General features: G+C 62.9%; 1 protein-coding gene across 3 annotated transcripts in view; it reads right to left on the reverse strand.

Annotated features, from left to right (window-relative positions):
- Positions 1–1,691: 1,691 nt before the first annotated feature.
- Positions 1,692–24,666, reverse strand: part of CELSR1 (cadherin EGF LAG seven-pass G-type receptor 1) — a 140,629-nt gene continuing 117,654 nt past the window's right edge. The window contains exons 21-35 of one of the 3 annotated variants that reach the window (XM_078076755.1): positions 21,908–22,112; positions 20,923–21,090; positions 18,791–18,917; positions 16,898–17,098; positions 11,949–12,123; positions 10,992–11,104; positions 10,531–10,610; positions 9,765–9,891; positions 8,986–9,111; positions 8,435–8,529; positions 8,045–8,148; positions 7,639–7,788; positions 5,486–5,719; positions 4,663–4,924; positions 1,692–2,290 (exon numbers count right to left, since the gene is read on the reverse strand). In XM_078076755.1, the coding sequence (XP_077932881.1) occupies positions 2,275–2,290; positions 4,663–4,924; positions 5,486–5,719; positions 7,639–7,788; positions 8,045–8,148; positions 8,435–8,529; positions 8,986–9,111; positions 9,765–9,891; positions 10,531–10,610; positions 10,992–11,104; positions 11,949–12,123; positions 16,898–17,098; positions 18,791–18,917; positions 20,923–21,090; positions 21,908–22,112 (2,183 nt within the window). In that variant the 3' untranslated portion in view covers positions 1,692–2,274. Of the gene's footprint in view, positions 3,816–4,662; positions 4,925–5,485; positions 5,720–7,638; positions 7,789–8,044; positions 8,149–8,434; positions 8,530–8,985; positions 9,112–9,764; positions 9,892–10,530; positions 10,611–10,991; positions 11,105–11,948; positions 12,186–16,897; positions 17,099–18,790; positions 18,918–20,922; positions 21,091–21,907; positions 22,113–24,666 lie in introns of those variants that run through there. The other 2 variants (XM_036072825.2, XM_078076756.1) reach the window with 2 other exon arrangements.

A 24,666-nucleotide genomic window follows, 5' to 3' on the forward strand; every position in this document is an offset into this window, starting at 1 on the left:
GGCAGGTCACAGGCCCCAGACCACAAGGGAGGAGCCCAGAGTGGGGTGACGGGCACCGCGGCCCCAGAGCACTACAGTGGGAGGAGGACTTTCTTCTGAACAGGAGGGAGGCAGGTGGTTGGAGCAGAAAATCCCTCTGGCCCCTGAGGTACAGGTGGGAGGGAATGGGGGCCACGTGGGCTGTGGGGTTGGGTTTGGTGGCGGCATGGACAAGTGTAAGGCCCGTGTAGCGGGTCGGGAGGAGGGTGGACGACTAAGACCTTTGTCCAGATGGGGTCCTGCTGCCCTCGGATCTCCCCACGCATCAGCACGCAGTGCTCCGAAGAGCAGAGCGGCCACCCCCCCTGCCCCCCGTGCAGCCAGGAGGGGAGGCCAAGACCTGTCATCCCGCTTGGCACCTGCCTCGGCTCTGGTGTGCTGCCCGCAGCCTGCCGGCGAGACCGGCCTTGCACCCCATCCCCGCCAGCCGGGGGCAAAGGGCACGAGGTGGGCCGGGCCCCACCGCTGGTTTAGTGGGACCCTGTGTGGGGGGTGACAGGCTGCACCGTTGGGGGCTTTAAGACCAGGCTGCTGTGTGGGGCTGAGAACTAGCTGCCAGCCCCCCTTTCCAGAGGCAGGATGAACGTGGTCCCCCTCAGTGACGATCAGGATCCCTGTCCCCGCTCCTTACACTAGCCCAGGCCTGGGTCTGCCTTCTCCCCACCTGGCAGGGGGCTTCTGGGGCTGGAAGGAGCGGGGAGGGGGCCCGAGCATCCAGGGCCGGGCCTTCTGGCCTGCCATGTGGCAGCTGGTCCAGATAAAGGAGGCCCTGGGAGGTGGGGGGCTCGGCCTGCCCTGCCCAGGCTAGGAGGCCGGCCACTGTTCCGCATCACTCTGCAGGTCGTGCCAGGCGGTGGAGGCTGGCGAGGCTGGCCGTGGAGGCAGGGAGGGACTGGAACCCCGCCCGTGTTCGGCCAGCTCACAGGGCAGCATGGAATGGAGCCTCCCCGGCCTCAGGGTTCCCGATTCACTGCCCTGGTGGCTGGGCCTCTTGTCCTGCTGGGAAGGCCCCCCAGCGCCCACCCTGCTCTGTGCAAGGCTGACTCTGGGAAACGGCAGCAGGAACAGGGAGGAAGGGCAGCCCGGTGGAAGCGTCCAGCACAGGCCGCCCGTCCTGCCAGCCCAGTGCCAGGTCCCCAGCTGGCCCGGCGGCCGCTCGGGTCACCCAGGCTTCACCTGTGGCGGGGCCCATGGCAGCCTTCCAGCCGGCGGCGCCACCCTCCCTCTGGTGGGCACAGCCTGCCCTCCCCCTGCCCCTGAGGCCACCAGCCAACTGCGCGAGGCCACTTCATGCATTGCGTCAACTGTCCGCCAGGGGGCCAAGTTCATGAGCTGGGACTCTGGCCCCTCCCACTGCCCTGTGCAGGCCGGAGGGGCTGGAGCTGAGGAGTAAGACGTGTCCCCCTGTCCCCGTTTCCCAGATGGGCACCCCCGTTGCCAGGCCCCGCCACTGCCCCACGTGCCCAGATCCCGAGGGAAGGGCCCAGGGCTGGTGCTGTACACATGGTGAGAGCTAAAGGTCCCGGGAAACCCCAAACGGCCTGCTCGTCCCGACTGCGTCAGGAGGGTGGACACAAAGTTCCAGTACAGCTCCTTTCCCCCGGGGCCTGTCCTCAGGGCGGGGGGCGGGGGGAACACAGCAGAAGCACAAATTCGGAAATCTTAATTTATTGCAGACTCTTCTCTTGTGTTGTAATTCCAGTGTTCCGAACATTAATAAATAGACATTTGTTAAAAAAAAAATCTCCAGTGTCTCATTTCTCATAAAGTCTTAAGTCACAAAAATAGGTTTACAATGTATTTTCCTGTCTTAATAAAATGGACAGTTGTTTTTTGGTAACAATTCTGATCAGATTGAAAACTGCACCCCAAGGGGCAGGACCCAGCTGCAGAAGAGTGAGGACGCGAAGGTGGGGGCTTCTGACTCGAGGGTATTCAAACTTTTTTACTTAGAAAAGGTCTCGTCAGGGGTAAACATCTGAAGACCCTCTTCTGTCTTCAGAAGGCCCCTCACCCGCTAAGGCACATTTATAATTCATTCCCGCATGCGGACCCCGGGGTCTCACTTCGCTCCCGTGTGAGGTGTGTGGCCTCAGAATCTCCTCGCAGCTGCTGTTCCCGGAGTGGTCCTAACAGTGCTCACTTTTCCATCCAAATATGGCGCGGAAATCTTCGCATTTGACTTGATTTTCTTCCTATTTTATGGTTTCTCAAACTTGGAAGCAGCTGTACTAGTCACGTACTTGGGCGCCTGATTTGAAGAACAAAGGCAACACTGGAACGAGACGCGTCTGAGTCATTCTGGGCCCCACGCCACAGCCCCGGGGGCCACGCCGCGCCCACTGCCCACCGCGGGCCAGGCGCGGCCGCTCCTCAGTACGAGCTTCCAAAAAACAGCTTGGTAACCACTGAGAAGCGTGGCCGTGGCTTTGTCCCTCCGCACAATTGGCCATTTGAAGCAAAATGAAGTCATTGGTCGGACTCGGGGGGTGGGGCCCCGGCCTGCCTGGGGATCCTCAGAGTCTAAAAGAGCTGGGAAATTTGGCAGGAAGGACTGTGACATCCTGGAAGACCTCACACCTCCGTCTGGATTGGAAACGTGTGAACACTGTACAATCCCACTGGGAACAGGAGCAGAGGGGACAAAAGACGTCCCCACCTGCCGTACCACACCGACTGGGCCAGTGGCCAGGGAAGCCCCGCAGGCCGAGCGTGGGCCGGGGTGGGGGCGGGGCGGCCAGGGAAGGGCCAGGGCTAAGTCACAGTCAGCGCCTCCACCATGGCCGTGGGGCACCTGCGTTCCCCACCAGCCTCAGTGGGGGGGGGGGCTCCTCAAGTCCCGCCCCGTCCCAGGCTGCCCTGTCTCCGATCCACCACGGTCGGGCGGCTGGGAGCGGAGGGCACACGTCTCAGAAACGCGCGCTGGGACTTCGGGCGGCCACGCGTGGTGCCCACAGCTCCCTGCTTCCTGGCCGGGCCCAGCGGCAGGAACCTCTGTTCGAGGACCCGCTCGCGCCCCACGCACTTCCCACTCTGGTCTGCCGGGACACCAGCTACGTCACTGCACGCCAGGTTCAAGTACAACTGTGCAATCTTCCTTATATAAAAAACATAGTGAGAGACCATCCCACGGATCTCCCGGTATCAATGGTACAAATGCAAAATATACACAGGCTTGCACCTTCTCCGAGTCCCGTACAAATATATATAGAAGTATCTACACCTTTTCAACAAAAGAAAGTAATTTGCTTTAAGACAAGGGATGTTTATGCAAAGGGCCGTCAAGGCCACCGGCCAGGGGCCTGTGCTACATGGGGGCACCCGCATGGCCAGTGGACCTCCGTCCTCCACCCACGCCCGGCACCCCCGAACCCCGACAAGCCAGGCCTGGCAGTGTGGGGCCCTGCCAGCTCTTGTACCGGGCCCACTCCTGGCCCTGCCGGCCGCGGCTCTGCCTCCCTCCGCAGTCGGCATCCGGCTGAGCCGGCCCGGGAGCCCACCCATCCTCGAGCCCGTGACCTTTGGCACTTGTCACGGGTCGGCTGGGCCCCGAGCCCCCGGGGGTAGCCCGGGGCTTTGTGTCTGGACTGTCAGTCACACCAGTCATGGGGCTGCCACCGCAGGGATCCCCACCACCAGGGCCCCTTCACTGACAGCGCAGCGGCCCCTTGGGCTCCAAGGTCCAAGGGTGCATCGACGCAGCACAGAGGCCTGGCTGGAGGCGGTGGGCTTGTCTCGGTTTCCTGATGGTTCAGATTGAAGTTTCGTTACTGCCTCTGTGCGTGGGAAGAAGCCGTCAGGCAGGCGGAGGTCAGCAAGAACGGCCCCTGCCACGCGTGAAGCCAGCAGCTGCGCGGGGTGGAGGTCACGCGGGGGCAGACACCCCCCCCAACTCAGGGGACGGGCGGGGGGCAGAATCCCCCAGTCGGGGGGCTCGGAGGAGGGCAAGCTCACGTGTGGACAGAGCTACATTAGGCAGGAGAGGGGCAGGTCGAGTCTGCACCCTGACACCCAGGGCCCCCTGGAGGGCCACGCCCATCTGAGCGTCCACACAGCCAGCCCTGCCTCTGAGCAACCGAGTTCACTCAGTTTTAAGAGAGCCATTCTAGAAGACCTGGCTCCCGTTCTTTGCTCCTCCCTTAGAAGTCTGTAGGAGGGAGGAGCCGCCGGGAGAGGCCAACAGGCCCATCCCCCCGGCTCTGTTAGTCAGCAGGGGGGCCCCAGAGCCTCGATTTCCTCAACCACAACACAGGGTAGTAATGATCTGGACCAAGAGCCTTACAAAGTGCTTAGTCCTGCATGGTCTTAAGTCCTAGAATTTCAGGACTGGGCAGGACTTTAGGGCTTTGGCCAGTGTAGCCCCCACAAGGGCGTGAATGTTGGCAGCCCTCCCCCACCCCGGGGAGTGGCCAGAAGTCCACTTCATCTTTAGCGGGCTCCTCCTGACCCTGCTGAAGCCCCTCCCCTCCACAGGACCCCAGCACAGCCCCTGGGCCCCTCTGTGCTCAGGCCCCTGACCACCGCCCCTCTCTGGACTGGACACCTGTCCCCTGGGCAGGAGGCGAAGAGGGAGCTGGCTGGGGCCGCTCCCGCTGCCCTGCAGCCGAGGCCGAGGCTACTCACTCGGAGTCAGAGCCGGCCGCCTGGGCACTCCCAGCCCGCACGTTCATGGCCACCCCATTGAGGTGCTCGCGCCCCGGCTCCCGGCGTGGGCTCTTGATGGTGATGGTGCCGTCGGGGGCGCGGGCCCCGTCGCTCGAGCCCAGGGAGGACGAGCGCGACGACGCGGGGCTCTGCTCGCACTCGGCCAGCTTCTCCCGGAGCCGGGACTTCAGAGTCTTCTCGGTCAGCGGCGGCGGGTAGGTCACTTTGTTTTTCAAGATGCCTGGAGGTGGGGAAACGGATGAAGACACGGTCAGGCTGATGCTGCCGGATGCAGGGACTCGAGGAACAGTCCCTGCGGACCCCTCAGCCCCTGCTCTTCCCTCCTTGGGTCTCAGCGCCAGGGCCAAATGGTCGCCTCTGTGCAGGGGGGGCCCCCCTCCGGCCGCCCCCCCCGCCCCCCGCTTAAAGGGACCCTGACCCACCTGCACCGGCCCCACCTGCACCCCGCCTAGACCCAGTCTCCGCCCCGCCTGCACCCCGTACCGCCCTTCGCCCCCACCTGCACCCCGCCACGCCCCCGCCACGCCCCGTTCCGCCTGCGCCCTGAGCCGCACTCCGCCCCGCCCCCGCCACGCCTGCACCCCGTCCTGCCCCCACCTGCACTCCACCCCACCCCACCACCCCAACCCTCCTGGACCCCGTCCCCACCTCCTCTGCACTCTGCCCCACCGGATCCCGCTCCCTCCCAAAATGGCCCCGCCTCTGTCCCCCTCCCTCGCTGAGAGGTTTTCTGGTCCCCAGCTTCCCGGGAACAACGCGGCCCTCGCCACTCCCAAAGCACCTTTTCTCTGCTCCGGGGGCTGGTTGGGGAGCACGTCCGCAGGCCTGAACGGGCCGCCGCTCTCCTGCTCCGGGGAGCGCTCGCTGCAGTGATTGCCCTGCTCATCCAGGTGCAGCTCCACGCTGACCTTGGTCTCCACCTTCAGGCGCGGCTTGTCGCCAGGCTCCTCACTGTCGCTGCCAGCCAGGCTCTCATTGGGCCAGCCGGCGGGCATGTGGTTGGCAGCAGCATCCACTGAGGCACAAGACCAACCGTCAACAGCAGGGAGACTCCCTACTTTTGGAGCTGCACCCCCTAAAAGGTTCCCTAGTGTCCCTCCGTGGGGAGCCTGCCTCCTAGTGGCCCTGACCCACCACTCCCAGAGCTGCAGGCCTGACAGGGTGCCACCCTCCAGGTGGGGAAGCTAAGGCTCCTGACAGTGGGGGCCCAGGCTACAATCCCCCCACTCCACCTCAACGCCCTCGAGCCTCAACACTGGCTCCCCCAGCAGCAATCGGGGCCAGCTTTGTGGGGTCCTTGAAGTGAGGGTCCCCAGAGAGACCCTCCAAGACCTCCCTGCTTCTGCTCTGCAGATGCTGTGGCCGGGGCCTCCCCCCAGCCAGCACCTCCCACCTGCTGTCCCTCCCCCAGCCAGCACCTCCCACCTGCTGTCCCTCCCCCAGCTAGCACCTCCCACCTGCTATCCCTCCCACCTGCTGTCCCTCCCCCCAGCCAGCACCTCCCACCTGCTGTCCCTCCCCCCAGCCAGCACCTCCCACCTGCTATCCCTCCCACCTGCTGTCCCTCCCCCCAGCCAGCACCTCCCACCTGCTGTCCCTCCCCCCAGCCAGCACCTCCCACCTGCTATCCCTCCCACCTGCTGTCCCTCCCCTCAGCCAGCACCTCCCACCTGCTATCCCTCCCACCTGCTGTCCCTCCCCCCAGCCAGCACCTCCCACCTGCTGTCCTTCCCCCAGCTAGCACCTCCCACCTGCTGTCCCTCCCACCTGCTGTCCTTCCCCCCAGCCAGCACCTCCCACCTGCTGTCCCTCCCCCCAGCCAGCACCTCCCACCTATCCCTCCCAGCTGCTGTCCCTCCCCCCAGCCAGCACCTCCCATGTGCTGTCCCTCCCACGTGCTGTCCCTCCCACCTGCTGTCCCTCCCCCCAGCCAGCACCTCCCACATGCTGTCCCTCCCACCTGCTGTCCCTCCCCCCAGCTAGCACCTCCCACCTGCTGTCCCTCCCACCTGCTGTCCCTCCCCCCAGCTAGCACCTCCCACCTGCTATCCCTCCCACCTGCTGTCCCTCCCCCAGCTAGCACCTCCCACCTGCTGCCCCTCCCCCCAGATAGCACCTCCCACCTGCTGTCCCTCCCACCCTCTGTCCCTCCCCCCAGCCAGCACCTCCCACCTGCCGTCCCTCCCCCAGCTAGCACCTCCCACCTGCTGTCCCTCCCACCTGCTGTCCTTCCCCCCAGCCAGCACCTCCCACCTGCTGTCCCTCCCCCAGCCAGCACCTCCCAGCTGCTGTCCCTCCCCCAGCTAGCACCTCCCACCTGCTGTCCCTCCCACCTGCTGTCCTTCCCCCCAGCCAGCACCTCCCACCTGCTGTCCCTCCCCCCAGCTAGCACCTCCCACCTGCTATCCCTCCCACCTGCTGTCCCTCCCCCAGCTAGCACCTCCCACCTGCTGTCCCTCCCACCTGCTGTCCTTCCCCCCAGCCAGCACCTCCCACCTGCTGTCCCTCCCCCCAGCCAGCACCTCCCACCTATCCCTCCCAGCTGCTGTCCCTCCCCCCAACCAGCACCTCCCATGTGCTGTCCCTCCCACGTGCTGTCCCTCCCACCTGCTGTCCCTCCCCCCAGCTAGCACCTCCCACCTGCTGTCCCTCCCCCAGCTAGCACCTCCCACCTGCTGCCCCTCCCCCCAGCTAGCACCTCCCACCTGCTGTCCCTCCCACCCTGTCCCTCCCTCCAGCCAGCACCTCCCACCTGCTGCCCCTCCCCCCAGCTAGCACCTCCCACCTGCTGTCCCTCCCACCCTCTGTCCCTCCCCCCAGCCAGCACCTCCCACCTGCTGTCCCTCCCACCTGCTGTCCCTCCATGCTGCCGCTGCTCTCCATGCCAGGAGGGAGGCAGGCCCTCAGACACTCCACAGCCCAACACTGGCTCACCTTTGGGGGTGCTGTGGACAGGGCCCCGAGCTGAGTCCCATTTGTCCTCAGCGCCCACCCCATCATCCTCGCTGTCTGACGAGTGCGAGGAGGCGTAGGAGCTGCTCTGCTCATCCGGGGACAGCTCGCTATCGGAGTCTGAATCGTGGCCTACAGGGCGGACAGGAGGGACGCAGGCTCAGGCCAAGGGCAGAGGGGGGCCAGCTGGGCCCCAGGCACAGGGGAGCAATCGTCTCCCTCTTGGCCTTCTGACTGGGATGCGGCCGCAGACTCCTCTCTGAGGCTGGACGTCCAGGGACCGAGAGGCCCGTGGGCCGGACGAGAGCCGACAAGGAGCTCCCCACCATGGCCCCCCGGGAGGGAGATGCCCAGGTGGATGGGGGATCACCTTCCAGGGGACACATACCGTGGTGCTTCTTGGTGTTCCTGGGGACAAAGGACGAATCTGGCTCCCCATGGCCACCCCGTGCTGGCCCAGAGGACACGCTGAGTTTCTGGCCCCCTTCGTCCCTAGAGAGGGTAGGATGGGGGGCTCAGCACCATCACTCAAGGGGTTGCATGACATGACCACCCAACATCACCGGGCACCGCTGGAATGTGCCAAGACGGCCCCACGGGGCTCTGGAAGGTTTGCTGCCACGAAAGACTCCCAGAGCACATGGGGAGCCACACATCAGCCAGAACAGCAGGGCACACGGCTCGGGCCTCCCCAGCTGGCCTGGCAGCCCGCATTCACCTGAGAGCCGGGCCTCCCCCCTCCCTGGGGACGAGCGAGGGCGCCCGGCTCCAGCCTGACCTGACGGTGCTGTCCAGCGAGGCAGTGGACTCGCCCAGGGCCGTGCGGAACATGTTGGGCTCCTCGCTGTACGTGTGGTTGCAGTTGAGGGAGCGCTGCGGGAGGGGGCATGGTTATCGCCGGAGCAGAGGCCCCTGGGGTGCACAGGACGGCTCTGTCCCCACAGCAAGCCCCGGTGCCAGCACCCTGACTGAGCCCCTGCCCGGCACAGAGCCCAGGGGCCTCGTGGCGGCCGAGAGGAGAGCAGCCCCAGCCCCCATGGTGGTCCGAGGACGGCTTCCTGCCCACAGCCACGGCTTCTGGTCAGGGGTCCTAGCCTGTCGCCGCCCTGTCCTCTGCGACCCTGAACAATGGGGCTGTGACGAGGACAGACCCCATCTGGTGAACGCTGCTCTCTTCCCAGGATATCAGGAATGATATCAGGCTCGATGCCACTCTCCAAGGGGGGCTCTCTGATGCCTGGGTCCCAGAGACTGGGCGGCTGCGTCGAATGCTTGGTCTAGAAACCCACACGGCCCCCCCGGCCATGGGGGTCCCCCGGCACCGCCTACCGTCAGCAGGGTGGCCCTCGTGGTGGCCGAGTCATCCGGGTGCAGCTTCTTCCCGGAGAGCACCCCCTTCAGGTGCTTCCGGACCTCCCTGTTGAGCACGCAGTGGAATAGGAGGACGAAGAGACCCTGGAGGGAAGGGCGGCCGGTCAGGGCAGGGACCGGCAGTCAGGAAAGCAGCCAAGGTCCTGTGGCCGCCGGACGGCACGCCCGCCTGCCCGAGAAGGCACAGAGCGGCGCCACCGACACGTGCCGCTGAGCGCCCGGGGCCCGCCTGGGTACCCCCTCCCCGGGGCCTCTGCTTGCCCAGGGGAGTGGGGGCAGGGCAGCCAGCACGCCAGGGGCCAGGAGGGCTCGTCCCCGGCCACAGCCCTCGGGCCATCTGCGTCCCCAACGTGACATCACTGGCTGGGAAGACCCTCGGGGTGAACTGTAAGTGGCCAACACCGTCCCTGTGGACACGAGTGGGATGTACTCTGCCCCGCAGAGGGAGGATGAGCCCTGGCACCGGCTGAGCAAAGGACGGTGTCCTGGGGGTCCCCGGGAAGGCCCTGGACAGAGCTATGCTTGGGACCCCAGGTTCCTTGTCGGGGGCAGGACCGTGTGCGGAGAGGCGTCACCGGAACCCCCAGCACGCTGCGGCCACACTGTGACAGCCACGCCGAGGCCCCGTCTGTCCTCGGACCCTGGGTCCAGGATCTCCCCCGGGCCTTTCGGACAGGAGGTAGCACAAGTGACCCAGGACCTCACCAAGGCCGGCCCCAGCTGGGACAGCTGCCCACCTGCAAGCCGCTGAAGACCGCGAAGAGGTAGTGGAAGGCCAGCGAGTCGCTGTTCACGGCCAGCAGCCCCAGCAGCCAGGTGGCGCTGATGAGCCCCAGTAGGAGGAAGGCGGTCCGGAGCAGGGAGCTGGCGGAGGGGCGCAGGGGCGGGAGTGACTCTGGGCCCCCCCTCCCCTGCACCCGCCCCCGCCGTCCAGCCACTTATCGACCCCCCTCCCTTCCTGCCCAACACTTTTTTAAGCGCCTAGATAACTCTCCACTCCTGTGGCCACAACATCACCGTCACCACCAACCCAGAAAGTTCCAGCCCCCTGCGCCCCAACACCCTGCCTGACTCCACTCTGCTGCATCCAAGCAGCTCAGCACCTCCCTCCCCCCGGCTGTCATCGCCCCCTCCTCCTCTATATCCGTCTGTTAACAGGCCTTGGTGAGGAGGACAGAGCCCAAGCCTGCTCCCTTCAGCGACTCTACCACTGAATGCTGCAGAGCCTACACCCTACCACCTCTGGGGGTCCCGGCGTCCCTCTCCCTGCCCCAGGTCTCCCTGTGCCCAGCCCCCTCCCTCTCCTCCACGTGCCTCGGTGCTCTGGCCTCTCCCCACTGCGGCCTGCCGATGCGTCTGTGTGGCTGTCACCTCCCCAGTGGCTGAGCTGGGGGGTAGCCAAGGGCCTGGCCACGGGGTGACAGGCACTTTCAGGTGGCTCTGGCGGGTGTGCAAACCCACACTGGGGGTCCCACCCGCCCGTCAGCGTTGGCACCAACTTACACGACTCCTTTCCTTTCATAATAATGGTGCTTTCTTTGGCAGGAGACCTTTGCAGACAGGACAAAAATGACTGTGTTGACCTGAAAAACATTTTTAAAAACCAAAGTCAGGTGGCCGGCTCGTCAGTATCGCCACAACAGATCTGAAGACCAAACGCTTCTGAGGGTCTTCGTCCGCGTCTCGAGGTGTGGCTGGAACGAGGCCTCACGCACCCTGCCTGCCCGCAGGGACCCTCCTGAGGGCTGGACGCTGAGCTGCCTCACGGTGGATGAGGACGCAGACGTGGAACGATCCGCAGGTCCAAGGGCGAGGCCCCAGCACCATGAGATCAGCTCTTCCTGCCCAACAGGCCGCTCTGAGGAGCCAAGGATCCCGCCGGCCCCCAAAACCCCTCCCAGCCCACGCACCCAGCTTCGCACATCCCCAAGAATCGTGGGCTCTGCAAAAACTCCTGGACTCACAATGATAACCGTTCCAATGGGCCCGGCGAAGCTCCAGATCAGGGTGTCTCGAAGGGACAGCCAGCAGAAGTCAGGGTTTCCATAGCCCTGGGGGTCCAGGCCCACCGCGAGTCCTGGACGACAGGGAGGGACGTGAGGGCCACGACCCAGGAGAGGCCCCTCCTGAGGGCCAGCCTGGGTGGCGCGTGGCCACAAGGGACATTCCCAGGCCTGCGCACACACACACTCCACATACGGACCTCACGTACCCCGCACACACACCACACACACCACACACAAACCACACGTACCACACACGCTACATACAGACCACACGGACCACATACAGACCGCACATCAACCCCCCACACTACATACAAACCACACGTACCACACACGCTACATACAGACCACACACACACCACACACACACGACAGTTACACACATGCCACACTCCCCACACGTTTACCACACATACACACACGCCGTATGCAGACCACACACACACACACACACACACCCCACATACAGAACACACACACAGTACAACCACACACAGACAGAACACACACAGACAGAACACACGCACACACGTGAACGTGCACACACACCCACCCACGCGCCAGGCAGACGCGGAGTTTTCATCCGTTAGGTGCCACGGACAGAACCCCGAGCAGACCCGCAGCCAGCTCTCCAGGAGCCCACGCCACACCTCACAGGAGACGCACCCCCCCAGCGGGCACTGAACCATCAGGCTCATGTGCGCAGACGCAAGTGCAGGGCAGGGCCTCCTCTGCCGGGGGCCGGTCACGCTGGGTACCAAAGACAGAGGAGGCCAGAGAGCTCGTCCGCCCGGGCCCAGGGGTGCGGGCTAAGCTGACGTGGGCTTCTGTGTGGGCAGTGTCACGTGGACTCCCCAAGCGGTGGTCAGCTCCCGGCCCAAGCCACCCCCCCAGGGCTGCTCCTCCAGTCCTCACCTGTGATGATGGCCGGGATGCCCCAGCCCACGACGTAGTAGAACCTCATGGGCCCAGTGTCGATGTTGCGCACTTCGGTCAGCATTCGGTAGACGTGCAGGCCCTCCACGAAGGTCCAGGCAAAGGTACTCATGTAGACGTAGTGCAGGAGGATGGCGATCACCGTGCACAGGAACTGTGAGGACGCGGAGGGCAGGGAGCTCGGCTCAGCGCCAGGCCCGCGGGAACCCATACCCGCTGCACCAGAGGCCGAGGGCAGATGGGCACAGGGTGGGGAGGGAAGGGACCAATCAGACCACTTTGCAAACGCGAGGGTATGCACGTCTGGGAAAGGAAATCGAGTTAGCTGGTTCTTTCTATGTGATTCACCCAGGAAGAGCTGGGCACTGAGCCACGGTGTCTCAGGCTCCCAAAGTGGAACAGAGGATGGGGAGTGAGGCACCTGGGGGCCTCGGGGACCCCCTCCCCAACCCCAGAGCAGTGCCTGGAGTGAATGCAGACACAGGGCAAGGGTAGGCAGAGCCTCTAATGTTTTCATTAGAAGCTGGGAACTTGTATTTTCATGTCATGGCTCCAAATTCTTACCTATAGGCATTTAAAGTTGAAAGAAATAGTATGAAGGCAGCCTGCTCAGGCTGCGGGCCCCAGGCTGTGGTGCTGGCCTCCACCCGCCACCCAGGACCCCTGTGTGGGTGTCTGCAGGGTCCCACAGGTGTGGCCAGAGGAGGGGGAGGCCTCACGCTTCATGACCTTGCCATCAAATAAGTTCCTCCTGTCTGCACCAAGTTAACAGAGCCTCCTACTTCCCGCCAAAAGCAGAACAGGGAGGAGAGTATTTGCTCTGTTCCCGTCCTCAGCGGGGCAGGGCTGCACCGTGTGGCCAAGTGCTCGGGAGAGAAAACCAACTTGCACAGGGCAGCGCAGGGCCAGCATCCCGCCCTCTCCAGGCCTTGGGGAGCCAGCCCTGTGTCCCTGAGAACGGGATGAAGCGGTGTCAGGGAGGGGCTGGGGACATGGTGTGGTCACAGGGAGTCCAGCCTCTGCGGCCATGAGTGGGAATCCAGTGTGAGGTGCTCCAGGCCAGACCTCGAGGAGCGCTGTGCCTTGGCCCAGAGCAGCCTCACGTGGGGCCTGCTGGCAGGGGCTGCGCTGGCCAGGGCTCCCCAGGCTGCCCAGCTGGGAGATGTGAGCGGCGCCCCTGCAAGGTCCTAAAAGGCGGGGCACGCTCTGAGGAGCAGGGAAGGAAGAGAGGCCTCAGGCCCTGCCCCTCCTGGCCCCACCCCACGCCTAACCACCCCCACATCCAGGCCCCGCCCCCTGGCCACACCCACATCCAGGCCCCATCCCTCCTGGCCATACCCCACCCAGGCCCCGCCCCTGGCCACCCCCACATCCAGGCCCCGCCCCCTGGCCACACCCACATCCAGGCCCCATCCCTCCTGGCCATACCCCACCCAGGCCCCGCCCCTGGCCACCCCCACATCCAGGCCCCGCCCCCTGGCCACACCCACATCCAGGCCCCATCCCTCCTGGCCATACCCCACCCAGGCCCCGCCCCTCCCGGCCACACCCATATCCAGCCCCGCCCCCTGACCCCACCCCCTATTCCTGACCACCCACCCATACACACCCAGGCCCCTCCCCTCCGGGGGTCACACCCCACTCCCGGCCACACTCACATCCAGGTCCCCTCCAGACCACACCCCCACTCTTCACCACACCCATATCCAGCCACTGCCCCTCCTGGCCCCACCCCCATATCCAGACCCCACCCCTCCTGGTCACACCCCACTCCTGGCCACACCCACATCCAGGCCCCCTCCAGACCACACCCATATCCAGCCACTGCCCCTCCTGGCCCCACCCCCACATCCAGGCCCCACCCCTCCTGGTCACACCCCACTCCTGGCCTGCCCCTCCTGGCCCCACCCCACTCTTAGGCCCCGCCCATCCCGGTCACACCCCAAACCTAGGCCCTGACCCCACAGCTACCCCTCCACCAGGCCACACCCCACAGGCTCGCCCCATTCCTGAGACATTCTGTCCAATCCTGGCTGCCGTCCCATCAGCACAACCTCCCAGGGTCTCAGTGTCCCTACCCAGGATAACCCCCACCCCACCCAACAGACATAGGAGTAGAAGACACAGGGCCACCACCCTGACCCACACTGGAGGCCGTTCTGCTCGGTGTCAGGCCGGTGCACCTGGCGGGGAGCTGACCAGAGCGCGGGCTGGCGGGAACCATAAGGGACACCTGCTGCCATGTCAGCCTACAAAGGCCGGGTTCTCCCCAAAACAAACCCCCGAGACGAGGGAGGAAGCTCCCGCACTGACATTTGTCAAATACAGGACCAAACAGTCACTCGAGCAGAAGACAAGACAGCATCTTACATATGACTGGACACCCTGTCCTCTGCTTCTGACTCCACAGTCGGGAGACGGGAGGTCTACCCTTGGCGATAAGCAGAGCCGTCAGCCCGGGTGCCAAGGGCGAGCCTGGGGCTCGGGGAGCCCCACACCGTACACCCCAGGGTCCCCCGCTTGCAAAGCACGGTGGGCGTAGACGAGGGAGAACAGTGAGGAGGCTGGCTGGCTTGCCGCCTTCAATCATGTGAAAAGTAAACCCACAAAACCACCTTTTGAAAAAAAAGAAGTGTTAGAGATACACTTTAAAATTTAATGGGGCCGTACGTGTACAGATTTTTGCACTAGATGTACTACCTTTTCCAGAAACAGAACAAAGACAAAAAGCGAATGCATAATAAATCATTTCAACCTGCCAGTAATCTGGGAGATGAAAAACCTCGCCCAGAGATGGGATTGTGAGTTTACAGAAAACCCATAAAATGCAGGCGAGGTGCCAAGCCCCTAGAATTACGTGCGGCCGGCATTCCTTCTCTTCGTGCTCACCGGTGCGCGGCAGGCTGGAAAGCAGCAGATGAGTCAGTGCCTGAAAGAAGCGGACAGCCTCTCTGCCTTTCACACTCGGTATGTAGCTGCAAGGAGCGGCTTGCCTCTGCTGAGACCACTCAAGGGCCCTCTTGGAGGCTTTTGAAATGAGTCATGTGGCTTCCCACAGAGAGCCTCACCTGTCTGATGCGCTGATAAGGACACGCAGGGAGAGGTGCACCTGCCTGGCTGGATGCACAGAAACTGCTGCAGGGCCCCACATGGTGATGGCCCCTCTCCCGTCCCCCACCGGCCCAGAGCTGCGGGGAGCACCCTGGAGGGCAGCAAGGAGGTTTGCCCTTGTGGGTGTCCTCTGCCAGGCCTGGTGCTCCCCAAGTCCTGGCTGAGAAGCCCCTGAGGCCATCAGGGCACCCTGCCTCTACCTACCCCCTTCCTCCAGAGGAGGTTTGGCCACCCCAGAGGGTCTCAAGGGGGTCCCGCCGCTTGCAACAAATGAGGAGGAAGAGCTCAAGTATGCCAGGGGCCCTGACCGGCTGGCCAGAACATTCCCTCTTTGTCCTTTTGTGCCACTTCCTCTCCTAGGGCTGACCCATTCCCACAGACACGTTTCCTCTTCACGGGAAATGTGAAGGTGCCTCCCCGTGCACGTCTGCCCTCAGCCTCCCACGGCTTGGCCAGCCACACCCAGACCAGCCACCCTGTCTCAGTCTTCATCTCACTTTGCGGCATCCTCACCTACTCGTCCCCCTTCTGGAGACCTAAGGCACCCCTCCTCCTCCCTCCATGCCCACTTAGCCCTGACTCCTGTCCGTCTCCTCATGCCCGCTGCCCTGACTTCGGTTCTAGGCCTCGCCTCCATCCAGCGGACCTATGAAGATAGCACCCTGCCTGCTCTTCTGACCTCCGGGCATCTTCCTAACATGCAGACCGGTCATGGCTCTCCGTGGTACAGCGCTGCCTGCAAAAGGAACGTGGCCCTGCCTGGTGTGGCCCCTCGGGCCCTGGGGGACCAGATTCCCCAACCTGTCCTGACTTATCCTGGAGCCCTCCCACTGGATGGTCAGTCCTTCCCTAACCAGGCAAGCTCCCCCACCTGCCACCATGGCACCATTTTGGCACGTGACACTCAAGAACTGCCATGTGTGTCCGTGTCAGGAACGGGGGCTCCATGGGTGGGGATGGGGGGGCCTCCTGGATCTGGGTCTTGGGTAGATGGAACGTAGTGACAATCAGCAGGTCCTCGCTGCATGAGGATGGGAGGAAACGACAGCTCTGTCAACAGCACTTGGTGGCCGTATTGGAATGGCCCACCAAGAGCCCATTGCTCACCTTGGGAGAGATCGGGACTATGTGAGAGTAACCTTCGGACTTCACGGAGTCCCTACATACGCACATGTGCTGGCCAGCTGCCTACAGGGTCCCCATGTTGTGATGGACGCATAAGGGAACCCACACGGAGGGAACCGTGTGCTCGGGCAGTCCCTCATTCTCACCGGTCCGGGCGCCTCACGGGGAGGGATTCAGGGAGCCCAAGCCTCGGGCACAGAGCCCGCACCTCCAGCCCTGCCCCCTCCCCACCAGGGGCAGCCAGCTGCGACCCTTGTGTTTTGCACATCCCCACCGTAAACATGTTAAATCACTTTGCCACCAGGCAGGCACAGCGGAAGCCACAGACCTCCCAGCTTCCCGGTGCGCTTCTCTGTACCCGTCCCATCGGCTGTGCCACCACGTCCCCTCCACGGCTGCTCCCTACCCCACGCCCCAGGGACCCTTCCCCGGCCAGCAGCCGCCCTCCCTCCCTCCTTCCTTCCCGAGATGCGGCAGGGGCTCAGATCCCTGGCCTCCTGCAGAAACTCCGCAGCAGCAGGTCACCTCTAGTCCTCGCCTCCCTCAAGCCCACCCCACTTCACGTCTCCACTGCGGTCACCCCCGTCGCTCCTCTGTAAGTTACACTTTAGATACAACGCGCTGCCTCTGCCCCCGAGAGAGGTCTGACGGTCTGCGCGCGCACCCCCGGGGCGGCGGCAGAGGGACCTCACCGGGTTTCCCGTCTGCGTGATCCCGATCACGAACACCAGCTGGGAGAAGAAGAGCGCCCCGATGAGGTTCTTGTGGATGCCATGCAGGTTGGAGCGCAGCGTCCGCACCAGCGCGAGGAGGACGAAGGCCACCAGCAGGGCGGCCAGCGACAAGGACACGGCAGCGTAGGTGACAATCTTCAGGGGCAGGACCTCTCCGTGCTGCGGGCAGGGGGGCGGGTAAGGCAGGAGGACGTGAGGACTTGCTCTGATGGGGCTTTTGCACAATGAAAGCATGTTAAGGTTGAGCTTACTATGGGCAGAACCGACATGACTGTGACACGGTTCTCAGGCTGCCAAAAACCAAGAACAAACTCCAAATGAATTATTGGGGGGTTAAAAAGAAAGTTCTGGAGAGGGATGGTGGCTGCACCACACTGAATGGCGTGTCCACTGACACGTGGCTGGGGTGGTGAATCTGTGTTCTGTATATTTTGTCCCAATAAAAAAAATGTAAAAAAACCTCACACATAGATGCTACCATCCAGGAGATGCTGAGCCTGTGTGCCCCAAATTCGGAGCCGGGAGGGACCTGCACACACACTCTCAGCACACAGAAGGCAGATGGGCCACAGCCGCATGGGGCTGCTGCTGTCCCCTGTGCTTTTGCAAAACAGGACAGCTGTCCAGGACCCCGCGGAGCCTTGCCACTTAGGAAGCGACCTAAGCTCCGGCTCTCCGGGAACCCCCAGAAAGCGTTGTTTGGAATTCAGCGACTCGCATGGGATTGTGAGCGGGGCTACCGGGGAAAGGCTGGGAGCCAGGAGGGGAGGCTGAGGGCTCAGGGCTCCCTCCCGCTGCACTCCCACGGCCCAGAGGCTGCCTCCTGCTGTTGGACGAGGCCCCTGGGCAGGGAGCGGTGAGCCCTCTTCCAGTTGGACTTCTCCCTGAACTTCAGCTTCCTCCACCTGTGAGTCGGCTCCCAGCACCGCCCAGCTCCCTGGCTAGGGGACGAACCCCAATCCCGCCCCACTAATAACTAACCCCCTGTAGGTCAGGACCTGGGGCAACCGGCTCAAAAGTGCCCCCTGCCCACGGGAGCTTTGCGATCAGGGGAAGGACCAAGGGCACACCCTTTCCTCTCGTCACCCTGGCTGCCAGCAGCAGCAACTCGGGGCTGTCACCCTCCCAACAATGTGACAGAAACCTGCATACCAGAGAGCTTTTGGGAGGGACCATGGCCTGGCCTCCTGGGACACATCCCAGGCCTGAAAAAAATGTGCCTGGTGAGGCCCCCCCAGGCGTCGGTTCTGGCTCCCAGACACCACATCCGCACCCGTCTGAGCCCAGGCTGACTTCGCTGCCTGCCCGCTGGGGGCCCACTGCCCTGTCTGCCCTACTCACCCGCGGGCTCACAGAGGCTGGCTCGCATTCCCAGGCCCGGGAAAATGCCAGAGGTTAAACATTAGCTGGCCTCGGTGGCTCCCGACCGAGCCCCCTCTTTTGTGTCTCTGGGCCAGTGTGTGTGGTGTTAATGGGTGACACTCCCTTTGTCCCGGCCAGCCGGCTCTGTTCTCCCTTAAAATTTAAAGCAGGGTAGACACAGCACCATCTAACAGAACACCAGGAATCCTGCTTTGAAGTGAGGCTTCTCCAGGGCTTTCTTTTCGGGCTGAGGCTCGGGGTCTGCCACCAGGGTTTTTAATTTACAACCCAGCCTCTTAGAACGCTGTTTCCAAGGAGTTTTGGTCTGGAAATCCTGGCAGATTCTGGCCAACCCTCCTGAACACGGGTTTTAATCGTGGATTCGGTCTGTGGAGGGGGCAAGTTTGGGGCCAGGCTAACTTCCCAAAGGGACTCATCCCTGGACACACTTGCTGGGAGGGCAGGACCGCCCGCGGGGCCCGCGCCCACCTCGCGTCTGGAGACGTCCATGAGCACGGCAAAGCTGGCCATGTGACTGCACTGACAGGAGACGTGGGTCCGGTTCCGGGACAGCAGCTCGCAGCCCTTGGCCGACCAGCCTCCTGTTCCCCCGACGCTATGGGGAAAAGACAGCCGTGAGAGGACCCCTTCCACCAGTGGGTCTCTGAGGCCCCACTGCCGTCCCCAAGCCCAGTGCCACTGTCGCCCGCTATGAGGACAACAGCCCTCAGGACCCTGTGGACAGTCTCCCTTCCCTTTCGTGGCTGGGGAGGGCCCTAGAGCAACCCTCTGAAGTTCACGGTTTCTGTGTCATCTCGCAGTAAAACTTAAACGGGGATGTCTCAGGCCGACCGCATCCCCCTTTTGTCAGAAGCACTCGGTTGCTAACGTGGTTGCTTTGTACTTCAGTCTTCTTTTGAGTCTAGGTGTTTCAAGAAATAATACCTCACATTCATTCTGCACTTTCATCTTCAGATTGCACCATGTTTTATGGCAAATGCCTGGAAGCAGGGCCCAATTATGACTTCCTTTACACTGATGGGAAGCCCCAAATGACAAGCTGCTTATGGGCGTGTCTCGGGCTCAGGGAGAGCCCTGCCCTCCCAGACTCTGGGAAAATCAAGTAACTTCTCTCTGATCCTTAGTTTACTCATCTGTAAAATGGGATGTGAAGGCTCATACGTGTCTGCCAAGAGCTCTAAGATCTGGGGACGATAGGCACCGAGGAAGCAGGGAGGATAATTAGGCAACAGCTAATTGCTGGGATCCACTCAAGTGCCCATGAGAGACAGCCGCGCCTCACACACGCCAAACAGCCCTTCACACCTCCCTCGCGGTGAAAGTGGGTCCTTCTCTCTCTCTTTTGTAAGCCAAGTGTCTATTATCCTGCAGACACAACACTGCTTGCTCATTAACTAGAATTTGGAAAATAAAGGAGCTGCACGATCTCTGGCCGGCCAAGCCTGCTTCCCAGCGTGAGGCCCCTGCAGCCGGGCTTCCGCACGCTCCCCTGGGCGTCCAGCACAGCCCGTAGCTGGAACCCCACTTGGCGGACACCCACTCAATCGTATGAAGCACGACGTGAGGGAACGTCTGCGTTGCCCAGAAAGAAACTCCCAGATGCACAGAATTCCATCCTAGCTTCAAGCAGGGGCAGCGGGCACGGCCTCAGAGGGGGAAAACCGCCCCAGCAACTGCTGGGTTGATCTCACGGGCGGGTGGCTGAGGCCAGGGACCCCTGTTTGTTAAAGCAACGCCCCCACACACATCTGGGACCTGCTGCTGCCGGTGGAAGGGCCCCTGGGCCTGAGCGTCTGGGTGATACCTCGTGTGCATGCTGAACAAGCTCTGCCTCATCTGATGGGAGAACGGGCACGTGTCAGCTGCTGCATCACGGAGTCCTGCCAGTGCCCAGCCCGATGTCTGTGTTGACCTTCTCGAGGGTTCTATGAGCGCCCATACACGTGTGTGCATGCCTGTTATCCTAGCCGTGTATCCCCGTACACGTGTGTGCCCACGTGTGCGAGTCTGCTTCCCTAGCCGTGTATCCCCGTACACGTGTGTGCCCACGTGTGCGAGTCTGCTTCCCTAGCCGTGTATCCCCGTACACGTGTGTGCCCACGTGTGCAAGTCTGGTTCCCTAGCCGTGTATCCCCGTACACGTGTGTGCCCACGTGTGCGAGTCTGGTTCCCTAGCCGTGTATCCCCGTACACGCGTGTGCCCACGTGTGCGAGTCTGGTTCCCTAGCCGTGTATCCCCGTACACGTGTGTGCCCACGTGTGCGAGTCTGCTTCCCTAGCCGTGTATCCCCGTACACGCGTGTGCCCACGTGTGTGAGTCTGCTTCCCTAGCTGTATATACCTGTACACGTACTGCCCACATGTGCATGTGTGTACACAGATGTGCACGTGTTCACATGTAACCCTGTGTAGGGGACTCGGACACCCCCAGGACGAGCCTCCTGCCCCACGAGGGGCCGGAAGGGAGCAACAGACCACAAAAGGACGCCCCATGAGACACTGTGCCAACAGAGTGTTGGGGACTGCAGCAAGGACCCCCCACACAAGCGCAGAGCTCCAGGGGCGGGGGGACGGCCCCTCACCCCGGGCGTCACCCTTACTTGATGGAGTGGTTCCAGAACACGCAGACGGGCTTGGTGCGCTCCTCGGTCTCCAGCAGGACGTGCTCCACCAGGACGGGCCTCTCCAGGGGGCTGGGGAGGGCAGCCCCCTCGCTGTACACCGCGGCGCTCACCACCGGCGTGTTGATGACCGGCCGGTTAGGCAGCCTGGGGCGGAGAAGCGAGAACGGGGACAGGCGCGCTTAGAAGACACGGCTCTCAAGGCCGGGCGCCGCCGCCGGGAGCACGCCGCGCACACGTCTCTCCGGCAGGCCCGGAGCCCAGCCGCTGCTCCCGAGGAGCGCCCCGGCCGTGCGGCGGTTCCATGGCTGCCGGCACCGGTCACCTCCGCGCCAAAGGCGGACTTCGGAAATTTAAAAGGAAGAGAAGGAAGGCAGGTGCGCGCAGGTGTCGCCGCCGGTCACATACAGCCGCGGAAAGCCTGGAAGCCACTGGAGGGTACAGGAAACACAGCTCGCGGCCGAATCGCATGCAGCCGCGAAGGAGGAACTTGAAGACCACAGGCCCAGGGACGGGTGTGGAAAGGGACTCGCAGGTTGATCAGTGAAGCCCCGGTGGGCGCCCACCTCTGCGCCCACCTCTGCTGGGGCCACGCAGCCCGAGGGCAGCTCTCGTTTCTCCGGCCAGTGCTGACCTGGCAGCTAGTGGGGCCGCCGGCTGCCCGAGGCACACAGATGTGGGACAGGTGTGGGGGGCGGCCCCTCGGCACGGGAATGACACCGCTGGGCCCCATGCGGTAACAAGGCCTATGGAGGCCGAGCGGGGCGTGTGCTGGGGAGGGGGCAGCCGGCAGCAACACCAGGGAAGGGCCCGCCTGGACGCCCAGAACCTTCCAAGGGAGCTCTCAGGGAGGTGGTCTGCGGCCGTGGGCCTGGCTCCCGGGGAACACCCTCACACGGATGCTCGGGCGCTGGAGGCTGTGACCTGGGAAAGCCCCTCAGAATGCTCTGGAAACACGCCTTACCGGAGGCTGCGGCGGTCGGGGTCATAGTGCTCGGGCAGGAGCTGCCCCAGCATCCGGTAGATGATGACGAGGGCGACGGCGAACCGGCCGGGCTCGTCGGGGTGCCTCTTCTGCCTCCTGAACGGGGCCTCCCTCTCGGCGCTGGGCTCTGGGCGCGCCGTCTGCGGGGTGGCCTTCCGACCGGCCGGCCTCACCGTGGGGCTCTCTGCAACGCAAGCAGAGCGTGAGCAAGGGGCCTGCGTTCCCAGCAATCCGCTTCCTACGGGAACAAGTGCCTCCTGAAATCACAGATGCTCTGTGGGGCCCCGACAGATTAAACACGGAGCCCCCACGTGACCGCAGCATAGGGGCTTCCAGAGGCTGGGGGCGGGGATGGGGCACAGACTGTCAGTCCTGGGGACGATGGTGGGGGTGCCGCGCAACCCTGTGGACGGACCTAACGTTACTGAACTCCGCCCCAGAGTGGTCAGGATGGTGCCGCTTAGGCGCATCTCGGCACGATTCGGAGAAAAGCAACAGCTGTTAGGGGCTGACCGGCCAATTCCAACACCCCAGGCAGCACGCAGGAGGGACAGGGGACCGCTCGAGTGGGTTTGTGCCCCGTGTTTCGATCCCGTGTGAATCATGGATTTGAAGTTGTACGCGCCCTAGGGATGCAAGAAGCTGGGTACGGCCCTCGTAAATACGTCAGTACACATATTTTGGGGTGTAGAGGCTTACACTATCTTGCCACTGACTGGGGTTGGAACCTTCCCCAGTCCCTGTGTCCACACAGGGTCACAGGAGGGGGTATCAGTCCTCCCCGTCCCACCAGCAGAGGGACACTCTCCTCCGATGCCCTGTTAACCTGGCCACACTCGCCCACGTTCTCAAGAACCAACAAAATGCTCGAGAAATGCTTGCCCAAAAGTCACCTCTGCAAATACCCAGACCACTCAGCGCCGAGCACGGGTTGCTGAGCTCAGGCTCCAGGGAGGGCTGGGCCCTGAGGGCCGGGGGTTCTGGGAGGGGCAGGGCCCGGGAGACGAGCCTGCGGAGGGGCTGTGAGGTGCGGTGGGGGCGGGGGTCATCTCTGCCCCCGTGCAGGGGCCACCGCACACTGAAAGGCCCCAGCTCAGAACAGCTCACCGGTCCCGGCAAAATGCCATGTGACCAACTGGTGTCTTCCCCTCTGAGGCGGGCACGCGCACCTTCAACGTCCTCCTGACCCTGCTCAGGGTTGACCGATGACTGGTCAACAACACTGCTCAGCCACACTCAGGCCGGTCAGCGAGCCGCCCCCAGCTTCTCCTCTGGGGGGAGGCAGTGCAGGCTGTGGGCTTTCCTGCGTGACAGGGCCAGGTGCCGCCCCAGGCCGGGCAACCCTGCCCGGGCCTCCGCTCGTGGGCCAGACGCCACCCAAGGGCTCAGACGTGACCTGGACGGAAGCAACTATCTCCACACAGCAAGGACATTTACGGGTTCTTCGCTCCTGGACGACCCCACAGAGTGGGGGCCAAATAAGGTGCTGACTCAGTCCCCCCGGGGCCTGCCGCCTCTCATCTGCTTGCTCTGGAAGCGGGAGATGGTCTGACTCCCAGCGGTCGCTTGCCAGGGCTCCTCCTCCAGCAGGGCCACCTACTCCAGGCAGCCCACAAGCTTGCCTGCCATGTGATGAGTCAGGCGTTTGGGGAAATTGGAGGGGGAGGGGGTCACCGAAGGCCGGGAGCTGAGTCTTCGCATCAGTAAAAGAACGGGCGGGGTTTACCCCGTGGTGATACTTCTAGCTAACTGACAAGTTGAATGAAGCACCATGTACAGGGCCGAGGGAAGCACCAGAAGCTTCTCTCATGGGATCTTCTAAAGCAAACGAGACTCCAGTGTGTCCACTCCTGGTGCCTCGGGCTCAGAGACAGAGGACCCAGGGGTCAGTTCAGAAGCAGAAGCACGGACAATGTCAGGATAAGAGGCAACGTTTGCAGGGCCGCACATACATCATTGCTGACAGCAGCTGTGAACACGGCTGAATGTGCTGGAAACCCAGATCGGCCCCAAATCACAGTTTGAAAGACGGGGTCCCAGTGGATCCCACATCGGAGTAAAATCCTCTTTAAAAGGTTCTGAATAATAATGCCACATGGCTGACAAAACTAACTTACTAAAAGCGTTTCAAATTTTAAATTGTCCATTATAGAATTTTACGTTTTCAAGTCCCCATTATCTTGAGATGTTTTCAGTAGCTGGAGTGGATCTGTGAAAAATATACTTTAAGAAATTACAGGGGCGCCTGGGTGGCTCAGTCGTTAAGCGTCTGCCTTCAGCTCAGGTCATGATCCTAGGGTCCTGGGATCGAGCCCCGCATCGGGCTCCCTGCTCAGCGGGGAGTCTGCTTCTCCCTCTCCCCCCTCCTCGTGCTCTCTCTCTTGCTCTCTCTCTTTCTCAAATAAATAAATAAAATCTTAAAAAAAAAGAAAATTCCAAATGTTTAAGCCATTTGGTAATATAATGCTAACCCAGGACTGAAGAACCAGCTTGTTTTCGGGGTTGGGGGTGGATTCTCAAACTTTACCCACACACAGAGACAGCCTCCCCCCGCCCAGTGGGGAGACTAGCGCACATGTGATTTAAGCGCTCTCTCGTTCGTCATGCCACGAGTCAGCCAAGTTCCCGCAAGAAATGCCCCAGCACAGCGGTGGGGTCTGACGTCAGCTAACGCCCCGTGGCTGGCCCCGTTTTCAGGGCACGCATGCGACGTGCACCCACACAACACGCTCTGCTAC

This window comes from Halichoerus grypus, chromosome 6 (genome assembly GCF_964656455.1).
Source record: "Halichoerus grypus chromosome 6, mHalGry1.hap1.1, whole genome shotgun sequence".
In the NCBI taxonomy this organism is placed as follows: Eukaryota; Metazoa; Chordata; class Mammalia; order Carnivora; family Phocidae; genus Halichoerus; species Halichoerus grypus.